At 31.6% G+C, this 11,387-nt stretch overlaps 1 protein-coding gene across 4 annotated transcripts; it reads left to right on the forward strand.

Moving 5' to 3' along the window:
- The first annotated feature begins 6,032 nt into the window (after positions 1-6,032).
- LOC142619594 (uncharacterized) lies at positions 6,033-10,475 on the forward strand. 4 transcript variants are annotated; one of them, XM_075792751.1, is made up of 7 exons: positions 6,033-6,426; positions 6,851-7,170; positions 7,583-7,927; positions 8,056-8,181; positions 8,427-8,768; positions 8,875-8,967; positions 9,174-10,475. In XM_075792751.1, exons 2-7 carry the CDS (start codon positions 7,045-7,047, stop codon positions 9,306-9,308), a joined length of 1,167 nt encoding a protein of 388 aa, XP_075648866.1. In that variant the 5' UTR covers positions 6,033-6,426; positions 6,851-7,044; the 3' UTR covers positions 9,309-10,475. The 4 variants fall into 4 exon arrangements, with proteins under 4 accessions (XP_075648866.1, XP_075648863.1, XP_075648864.1 ...); XM_075792748.1 differs by having other exon boundaries at positions 6,033-6,352; XM_075792749.1 differs by having other exon boundaries at positions 6,033-6,352; positions 7,643-7,927.
- Positions 10,476-11,387: the final 912 nt, after the last annotated feature.

Raw genomic sequence — 11,387 nt, forward strand, 5'->3', positions numbered from 1 at the left:
AATCCAAAAAGGACCAATCAAAATAAACTACCCATAATCACTTGATTATGCCTTAACACATTGGAATGCATATGACCTTTAAAACTTGATGTGGCTTGATCTCTTGATTGAATGGTTTGATCATCGTATTCTTTAAATTGAAATTCATGTTCATTGAACCATTGAAACTGTAAAGTTGTGATTTACAACTATATTTTATATTAGCTTTATTCAATGACAAAAAGTGTTATATTTGCTTTAATTTGTTCATTATATTTTGTGGGATTTTATTGTATTAAATTTAGTATTAAGTTGGTGAAAAATTGAGTATAAAATGAAGAATTAGTGGATTTCGCAGCTGTCTCGCTAAAAGCTAACCCACAAAAGAGCTACATGAGAAGCACATGTTGGAAGTTGAAGAGCTGTGCCAGCCTGGAGGATTTCGTGAGTGTCTCGCGAGTAAGGCCTTCCCGCGAGATACCTGCAAAACTCTCTGTCTGGAGAATTTTTAAGTGTGACTTTATCACCCTTCACCCAAACTATATATACCCTCATTACCCACAAAAGTATTAGAGACTATTTAGAGAGAAAAACCCTAGATAGGTTTTCTACAACACACACACCTATCTTTTAGAGAGAGAGCTACTAATCCTTAGTGAGAAATCATCCTAGCCTCTTCTCCTTTCCTCTCCCATTGTCATACCTTGAGAGGAGATTTATACCCAAATACAACCCACCCCTTTTTAGAGTGTAGAGGGTGTTTTGGAGCTTGGAAAGTTTTAGAGATTTGCCAAAAGAAGCCGGTGTGGCTTGGCGGATGCAATTGGGCATATTACGAAATCCGAAAGTTAGACAAAACACGGTTTCGAGAAGCCTTGTTGGAGTAGGAGCTTGAAGGGCTTAGGTACATTGGGTGGATTAGGCTTTGAGGGTTTCTTGCTATTCGTGTATTCTAACTTATTGTCTAGCAGATCGATTTACCGCTTGGAGGGTGGCGGAGAGGTTTTTTACAGAGTTCTTCGGTTTCCTCTTCAATAACACATCACCGTGTTATCTTATGTTTGCATCTCTCTTCCCTTACTCTTGTGCTTTACTTTTATTGTTTGTTGTTCATGTTTATGCACTAGAGTAGTATCGGTTGATTGTGGTTCATTTACTCTTGTTTCCGCACTTAGATAAATTAGAATAAAATCAACCAAGCCGTATTTATTAATTTGGGGTCTAAACAAACTCTTGTATTTTAATACAAATTCGAGCTTTCACAAACATCATTTTTGCTCCTAGATTATTTTTGAAATTACTATAACACAAGGTTGTGGATTCATTGGTTACAAAATGGGGTGTCTACAACTTCTTCTAGGTTCTAATTCAAAACTTTCTTGTGTTTGAAAAGGAAAATTTGAAGAATTAGGCAGTTATATAATATTTTCTGCATTTTCTTTACCCAACCATAATATAAACTGAAATTTGTGTTTATGGGTTTTGTTAAGAGGGTTCTTGATTCCTATTCATATGATTTGGGTTCCCCTTACTGTGAGGACTTCCATTATTTTTGTAAATATTTTTTTTCGGCCTCAATAGATTATTCCTAGAAAAACTACCTTTAAGAAATTTTTTATGTTCATGAATTAAATTTACCATGAGGGCCTTAATTTCCAAAAAATATCCCACATTGATTCTTTTTAGTACAATAGTAACTCCTCACGTGAAAATCTAACATTTTCCTCGTTTAGTTTCTTAACTCATTATTTAATAATTTATTAAAATAATATTTTAATATTAAAATGTTACAATACTCTGCCAAAAAATACATGTACAAAATGATGGAAATTTACTATTTTCTTACGAGACTTTAGCAAATCAATTTCAAACATTTCGTGAACCATAGTTGAGGTGGGGTCTCCCTTTATCAACAAATAATTAATCTTCAACTTTTCAATCCTTACTTTTTTACCTAAGTTATATATCATTATTAGTATGATTATGATTATTATTATTATTACAAAATAAATTTTCTATTTTAACTTAATCTAAGTGTATAGTATGTGAAACTTTTTCTTGGAGACTTAAACCCTGACCCTTGTTCCTACACCCCACACGCATTTATTAAAAATAAAATCCTCTAAAGTTTTTAGAATATTTCTACTATGAAAATTTTAAAATTCTATTTGTAATTAGTAGATCTTATATTTTAATGTCATCAATATTTCAATAAAAGTTTATTACAATCATTTTTTTTTAAATTAATAAAGATGTGGTCAGATTAATTAACATGTTTTAAAACAGATACAAATGATTTTATTAAGTGAACAAATGATTTTATTAAGTGAATGTTGTTCATCAAAAAATATATATATATTAAGTGAATGTTACAATTATCCAAGAATTCCAGAAGCTTCTCATCAAATTTTACTCCACTAGTGTTTGGTTGCAATTTAAAGTTAAGGAAACCCAGAAGCTTCTCACCAAATTTTACTCCACTAGTGGTTGGGTGCAACTAAAAGTTAAACAATTCCAAAAGATTCTTATCAATATGTCATTCGTTGCACTAGACTACAATTCAATTCTCCAAAAATTCCAGAATCTTCTCATTAATTTCCCATCTATTACACTAGTGTGTATGTAATATGTATGGTGCAATTATGTTATGAATTCCAGAACATTCTCATTAATATAATAATCCATTCCACTACTCTATTCTTTTTTCTTTTTCTTTTTTTGAGAGGAGACTACTCTATTCAATCATCCAAGAATTCCAAAGCATTTCATCAAATGACTACTCTATTCCAAAGCATTTCCACTAGCGTATGGTGCAAAATCCCAAATAAATTTTTTTTTTTATAAATATTTTGGTGCAGAGTAAAAAAAATATAAGATTACAGGCTTTATGTTATGACACTGATGTGGCAAACTATAACTATAAATCTGCAAGTAAGGAAGAGAAAATAATGGGTTAATGTGAATATGATAAATAACTAGTTACAATATATCACAAAGAATAACTATAAAAAAAAATATGGTAAAAATTGTGGTTATAGAATTACTTGTACACAATGCAATTATGTCATAAATTTTAAAAGTAAAAGGTGTTATAACTGAATTGGCACATCTTCATGTATAAAGCGTTTGAAGATTTAAGAAAGAGAATTATCAGAGATGCAGGTTTAGTTTTTTGCACATAGTAATTATCTCAACAAAAAAGAAAAAAGAAAAAAAAAAGTCATGAATTCCAGAAGGTTTTTCTCATCAATATCTCATCCAATCATTTTTAGATAGACAGCAAAGATTCCACTTCCTCTCAATCCGTACGGATACATATATTTCAATAACTTTTTTTGCTGAAGATATTTTAATAACTAATTGACATATGAGTTATGAGATAGATTATATTATGTATACTTTTATTATAGTTTTATTTTTATAGTACTACCCTACACACAAACTTTGGGTCCCACGCTGACCCTAGTACTTTGAATGCAAGGGATGAAGAAGAAGAAAAATGACGCTCATCAATGGGGGAACTGAGTAGTCAAAATACTGACAAAATTTTTGGAGAGAAAAAAAAAAAATTAGAGAATGGATTAAAAAAAGTACTAATTATGGTTTTTTTTTTTTGGGTTTTAATAAAAAAAAGTTCATTTTGAAACATGAAGCAGTAGAATTTTAAAATGTCCTCTATTAGTTTCTGAACATGATACTACATAGTACTAGCTTTCAAAGATTATTCCTAAGGCTGAATTAATTATTTTAGCAAAAAGATATATATATATATATATATATATATATATTTAAGATAGAGTTTATGACGTCCGTTTACGGTGATTGTATTTTTTATTATTAAATCAAGATACCAATCGACTTTTGGTGTAAGCATGAATTAAATCTTAAATTTTTTATTCAATGATCATAAACATTGCCCGTTAAGCAAAAAAATATCTTACATAATAGTTTGTCTATTTTTAGTTTTGTTAAACATATTCTTAATTATTGGATTAAAAAAAAATCTAATATTACTGTTTTTAGTGACGGTCTAACTTATTTTGGTAAGGTGAAAATAAGCTAGAATTTGACTAAAAGTGTATTTAGAATCTTTAGATTAGTTTTTTTTTTTTACAGAAGATTTATTTATTTACTTGCTAAAAGTTGATAAAAAAATACAAATATAACTTTAAAAAGTATGGTTTTAACAAATTATACAAAAGAAAATAAGTGGACAAATTAAAGGAAAAAAAAGTTACTTCAAACTCATCTTAGACTATTTGGCCCTTTATGGGGGAAATTAGCAAGTTTAAAGGATTGACGCTTGGCTTTGTATTTTAAAAATAATTTTACATAAAAAATATGAAAAAAAAAAAAAAAACCAACGAGATTTCAAATTGCATCTCATGGAGTCAAAAACCATAATATTTCACAATGATAACACTTTTCACAAATTTTATCAATGCTCAGCTACATTTTTTGAAAAAAATCACAATTTTTTAGAAACAAAAAAAATTACATTTTTAAAATGTACCTTTGGAAATCTTTATTATTTTTTTTAAAGCACTTAATTAAGAATAATAATCCCTGCAGACTATGTCATTTTTTTTTAGAGAGTTTCAACCTATGACGTCCGCTCCTGATGATTGTTCTTTATCATCAGACCAAGACATCAATCAGTTTTTGATGTAGGCAAAAATTGAACATCAGATCTTTTATACAACCATCAGAGATTTTACTAGTTGAGTTAACTATAACCCATGACTATGTCATTTAACTGAGCTTAATTCTGTATTAAAATAGAATCTACTATTTTATTTATAAAGCTTAATAATTTTCTTTAATGTGCAATTATATTTTCATACAATAAATAAAATAAACAAAATAACTTGGAGAAAAAGCAACTACCACTTACACATATACACATGCATAAAGCCCTCTTCGTAAGATTTGAACTTCAATTATTTTTTCTACTCCACAAAAATTTATATTTATAAAAAAATATTGCGTAAAAGGGGTAAAAATTACTTTTAATTTCATTTTTAAATGGTACAAATCCACTAAAAATAGCGTTTGCATGTGGAAAAGTGCGCGGTGCTTAAAATCGTTTGCATGTGGACTTGTGGAGGGCCCGAAGGCTTGCTATTTAGAAACTTGCAAGACACCAACACATAAATTGGGGGCAAAAAAAAACAATAGGTAATAAATTTTATCACCCAAATCTTATAAATTGTGGTATTTTGATCATTAAAATTAAAAAAAAAAATCAAATCTATAATATATAGAGATTATATATAAGATCTAAAGTGAGTTTCAACTGACGCAGTAGGTCAGTGTCAAAAAAAAAAAAAAATTAACACAATAGGTAAAATAAAATATTTAATATTCAAACTTTAGTGTTTTGGTCTGGTTATAAAAAATAATTATATAAGGCTATAAATTTTTGAAGTCTCATTATTTTACACTTCATGAATTTGACCTATATCTTTTAATTGAATTTAAATTATATTTTATAATTAAACTCTCCATTATAGTTATTTTAAGGACTCCATTCAAATTTTCAAACATCATACTTTTTTTTAAACAGTAAACTACATAGTTCCATGTATAAATATAATCATAATAAATATTTAATAAACAATATATAGTTTCATATACAAACAAAATTTTAATAAATACTTATTAATAGCTACCATTATTATCAAATTTTATATTTATTAAAAAAAATCACATTGTGTTAAACTTCTTCTTGCATTACACAAGCTACCAACTAGTATCATAAAAAAGACTTTCTTCTCAAAAGAGAAAAGAAAAAAAAGTATCCATAATTAACATAGACTAAATGTCAATACTCATATTCTCCCCACTAATTATTAAGAATAGGTGATTTATTATTGTTATTTAAATTAAAACAATGAATACACGAAAAGAAGAATCTAGGACTAGAATTTCATGCATAAATCAAAAAATAAAGTCCAAAATTTCATTTTGACTTGGTTACTGTAGCAGACTTGTTAGCGAAGATAGTTGAAAAATAGCTTTACTGATGAGTAGTATATAACGACAAGAAGCCAAGAAGCCAAAGGCCAACTGCTTTCTCACAACTGCTCTTGTTTTTCTGTAACATCTCTCTTTCTTAGGTAGTTTCTCGGTAAAAGCTCTTCCTGGGTTTCTCAGTAAAACCTCTTCCTGGGTTTCTCAGTAAAGCTTCTGTGAGTGTGTGTAATAATGGAAAAGCTGAGTTTGGATCATTTACCACCTGGGGTCAGATTTAGTCCGAAGGACCCGGAGGTCATCGAACTCTACCTGAAGAAGAAGATCACAGGGAATGATGAAGACACTTGGTTTATTCCCGAAATTGAGTTCTATAAAGATGAGCCCTGGGATTTACCAAGTAATCTTCTTGTTTTTCTATTATCACACACCCACCTTCATTTCTTGGAAAATTTAATGGTTTTTTATGAAAAGGTACGAAAGTGTTTCACATTGTATGTGCTTGTTGATTGTTGTAGATTGTTTCTTGTTTTGTGGGCAAGTGTGTTACATTAATTTAATTCATCATAAGAAATAGGTATTGGTGTTGTCTGGTTCATGCTGTTTCTAGTTAGCGTTTTCTTTTGTATAAAGACTCGTGCATTCTTGGGCTATGCTCCTCTGCCCTAGTATGGTTGTTTTCCTTCTTTAAAACACTTACTTACCACGTGTGTGTGCACTTTTTTGTGGCTTCTTGGTCTTTTTTTTTGTAGTGTACTTACTAGATTACATAAGATTTGCATGATATGGCCATATAATTATCTCATAGTTGAGCAATTATATAATGTACATGGTCATGTGATTTTTCCCATCTTGGGTGTCAAAATTTTGTGCTCAAGTCTGGTTTCTTCGACTGTAGTTAAAAGTGTGATTGCTACGGAGGATCAAGAGTGGTTCTTCTTCACCGAACAGAGCCTGAAGCATCAGGACGATAATCCAAAAAAGAGAAAAAGGGATCAGAAACAAGAAAGGGTGAACAGGAAAACCAAGGCTGGGTACTGGAAATCAACTGGTACAGATAGGGAAATCAAGTCTGGAGAGAGCTTGATTGGAATGAAGAAGACTCTGGTCTTCCATATAGGGACTACTAAGGGAAAAGAGAAGGGAATAGGGACTAAGTGGGTAATGCATGAGTACAGCACAACCCAGAAGGACTTTGATGGAAAGCATCCCGGTCAGGTTGGCTTTTGCTATTCAATTTGTTTGATTGATGTTATATTGACCTGAGATTTTTTATTGATTACTGAACTCAGTGTGTGTGTGTGTGTGTTGATTTAAGATTGTTTTGCCTCCAAAATCATTGGAGGTAAGGATTGATTCAATTAGCTAGGATTATGGAAACTGTTAATTTTTGTTAATTCTTAGCGAGGGGGTTAACATTCTTGCTGGATTAATGATCTCTCTTTTATTTTTTTATTTTTAATATTTTAGATTCATTAAAGGTTTTTTTTTTTTCGAAAAGTAGTTTGATGGTTTCTTTTTGGGTTGAACAGTATTCACATGTATGAATTGAGAATTTGTTTGTTTTGTCATTTCTGATACATATTTACATATTGTTATTTGCATTTTTTTGTGGTAATTCAATTTGTAGTATATATTAGGCAATTATGTTATGTCCACCCAATTCACTTGGGTGCTTAACATTATGCAGAAGGCCTTTGTCCTTTGTCGTTTATTCGATAATCGAGAAAAGAGTACCAATGGTGGACCTGCTGCTTCACTTGATACCTCATCCTGTATTGAAGTAACGAAGTCTAAGTCATCGCTGGCTCCTGTATTTCCAGCATTGGATGTGCAAGCTGAAACTCATCAAACAAGAAATCAATCTTGTTATGCTAAAATTCCTGATGAAATGTTGTCTGATGCTACAGCACCTGTTCAATGTGAAAATGATTCTGTTGCAGAAAAACAGGAGGCAGAAAAGACATCTTCTGAGGTGATAGGACCTACTTTCCGCATCAGACACTTATATGCTTTTCTTCTTTTTTCTTTTTATTTTGTCAAATTGAGAAATATAGTATATTAAATTAATCAATATCTTGTAACTCATGTTTCTTCTATCAGGATGAATTTAATGTGGAGGAATTCTTCAATAATCTCTCCCCATCCACATTTGATTTTTATGCGGACGAAATGATGTCTGATGCTACAGCACCTATTCAGTTTAAAAATGACAACTTCAACCCTGAGGTAATAGGACTTAGTTTCAGCATTAGACACTATCTATGGTTTTTTTTTTTTAAATAAATAATTTGATATTTATAATGGTGGAGGAAGGATTTGAACATTGAATGTCTCTATTGGAAATAGTAGGAGATGCCAACTAGTTGAGCTACAAGGCATAGAGTAGTTGTTATTATTATTAAATTGTGGGAATTAGAAGTGCAGATAACTAATTATACACTCATCTTGGTTATTCGTGTTTCTTCCATCAGGTTGACCAGGATTTGGAGAAAGCCCCCAAAAGGTTCTACCCCCATCCACCCGAGCCATTAGATTGCAACTTTTCCTCTGTATCAACTATAACTACCGCTACACCAGCTGTTTCTTCTCCCACCACAGCTAAAGCTTCTCTTGAAGAAGCACAGTCTATGCCAGCACCAGCTTCAGTTTCTCCACAATTAGGAAGTGAAGCTGACAATTATCCCATGAGTTTTCAATGTTGTCCAGCAGAAAATTCTGATGGAATAACACCTAGCAGTATAGCACCCATTAAGTACAATGGTCATAACACTTTTCTTGCAAAAAATGATGTGGTAGAAAAAACATCTGATGAGGTGAGAGAGGAATTAAATTCAAGCATAAAACAATAACATCTCTCTTCCAAGTGTAGTTAACTAGTTAAGCACCTATCTTATTCATTCATGTTTCTAACACTCGCAGATGCATGCGGATGACTGCTTTCATTACAAGTCTAGCAGTCAAAATAATCTTGCTTTTGATGATGAAACCCAGGAAAACATGATCTCTGCACAGGTAAGTGAAAAGTCTCAAGATATCTTTTATTAATTGACCTTGCAAGCTTTTCCAATAAATTTCTAGTTGTGTTAATTTGTAGCTCAAGACTTGTTATACTCTTTTGTGGGTACTTTTCGACTTATTCAATGTGGTTTCTTTGTGTTTGTCATCTTCGGATAAATTAGTCTTCTGAAAACTAACCTTGCATTGTTATTATGCCACAGTTTGAGCTAGAGTATCAAGATTTGTTGTTGCTTGAAGAGATCATCAATCCAAAGGTTTCACCAGGGTTGTTAAAATTAGGATCATATCTAGGATCTTTGGGAGGGTCTTCGGATCAGATCATAGGATTTGATTGAAGATCTTAAAATTTTACAATTAAAGAATGTCAATGATTTAGATAGATAATTAATTCTTAATATTACTTATAAGACAAGGTAAAAAAAAAAAAAATGGCTTTCTTGGGAAGTACTTATGAAAAAAAAAAAGCCTTTCCTGGAAAGAGTAGAAGAATACTTAGTACTCTTTGAAGACAGCTAAATTAAAAATGATATTAGTCTTTCTTATAAAGTTCAAAAGAAGGTTTAATATTCTTTAAAAACAAAGCTAAAACTCAAAGAATTATTAATATTCTCTGAAATCCTGCATGTAAAATCCCTCATGCATGTAAGCAACATTCAACCAAAGTTTTGGGAATTTTGCTGAAAATGGGTCGCCTTCCTTTTCCCGCTTACATTTGCAAACATTCCTTAAAGTCTTCTCACAGTGATTCACTCTTTTTCAACTCAAAAGAAAAAGAGACCGCTAGTCTTTTACAAACCAAAGACCCATGGTCTTTTACAATCAAAGGCCTATGGCCAACTTTTTCAACTTTTTGTCATTTGAACTTGGGTTGTTACTCTTCCCCACTTTCCCTCCCCACCACCCAGAAAAATAGTCTTAAAAAGACTACCAAATTGGGTTCCTTACTTTGGTTCCAGTATAAAGGTTTTTCTAAAAGAAACCACATTCTGGGTTGGAATTTTAGTAGTCCCTCTTAAAAGACTCAAATTAATGTTTAAATCATTGACATTTTAGATTTGTAGAATTGTGAGATTTAAGATCCTGATCAAGATTTTAGCAACCCCCAGACTTCGTTACAGAGTGAAAACAAGTACAGTCTTCACTTCTGTGTATAATGCAATTTGTATTTTATATCTCCGGGACATGGAGTGGGTATCCTGGTGATACTAAATACCTTCTCGTGTATGATGTTGATGACCACTGGATAGCTTTGGTCGTCTTACAAAGTGAACCTTACAAGTGCGGTACGTCATCATCTGCTGGTGCTGCGAACCAGTTCTATATGTATATAATGAATCAAGCAATTGTTTGGAATTAGTATAAGGATTTGGCAACTAAAAGATTGGAACAAGACTTTGTTGTTGTTAAATCTGTATGCAATGTGATTTATGTTCAGTTGTATTGGATAATTGTCGTTTTTCTGTAAACATGTAATAAAGTGTTCAACAGGAGATTTTCTTTAATGTTATCTTCTTTAATCTTTGGGTTGGTTATAGTCGATTTAAGGTACATGGCCACAAAATTGTTTGCTGGAATGTGGGCGTTTTTAAGATGCTTATTGTGTGTTAGACAAAGAAGAATGCATGAAAATAGTTATCAGTGAGAAAGTCAAGCTAGAATTGAACTGTACAATGAAAAAGGTTAATCCACACAGGATGGGAATGAGTGACATGGTCTACGACCTCGAGGTTGAAGGTGCTCTAGTAAGGTGCTTTCGGCTTATATAATCCAGTAGTTTTAAATGATTACAGGCATGTCATATAGGTAAAGATTTATTGATTGTCCAATTTCAATGTTTTCTTGTTAATGATACTATTATTCTTAGTGCAACCACGCTTTAAAGTGGATTGCTTTCCAACGGTGGTAGTTTTACAATTGAAACTAACACGATACTGTTTGTACAATATTAAGTTTTCTCTCTCAAAATTTCTACATGAGGTTTCCATGGGCATAGACGTGCACGCAAGTGTCCATGGATGAATATGCAAAGCTGACACACGGCTTTCATGGATGACATACAAAAGTCTCATAGATGACGCGTTGATGGAAAAAAAAAAAAAACCCATAGGCATGAGAGAGCTAGTAGTTGTTGTTCATAGCTCACAAAGAGGCAATAACTCACACATGAGGAGCAGGTTATTAGGTATGCAAATATGAGTGAAGTTCCAAATTGAATAATAATGAGAAGAGTGAGTAATTAATACAATTTATTTGAACCCAAACTCGTAATCTTAAGCTTTTGGGTTAAGTTGTGTCCGAATATGTTATATGAACAATGAATATCATCTTATGTTATCAATCATTTCGTATGTTGTGTTGTAGATTGTTTGATGTGGTTTCTTGAAGTATTCAGTAGGTTGAATGTGTACATATGA

Source organism: Castanea sativa, chromosome 12, assembly GCF_040712315.1.
Source record: "Castanea sativa cultivar Marrone di Chiusa Pesio chromosome 12, ASM4071231v1".
NCBI lineage: Eukaryota > Viridiplantae > Streptophyta > Magnoliopsida > Fagales > Fagaceae > Castanea > Castanea sativa.

What these genes read in the sequence shown, in the direction of transcription:
- LOC142619594 (XM_075792748.1), top strand. Translation starts at nt 6,187, where the DNA reads ATGGAAAAGCTGAGTTTGGATCATTTACCACCTGGGGTCAGATTTAGT. An exon ending in TGAGCCCTGGGATTTACCAA is followed by an intron (nt 6,353 to 6,850) that starts GTAATCTTCTTG and finishes CTTCGACTGTAG; the next exon opens with TTAAAAGTGTGATTGCTACG. An exon ending in AAAACATGATCTCTGCACAG is followed by an intron (nt 8,968 to 9,173) that starts GTAAGTGAAAAG and finishes ATTATGCCACAG; the next exon opens with TTTGAGCTAGAGTATCAAGA.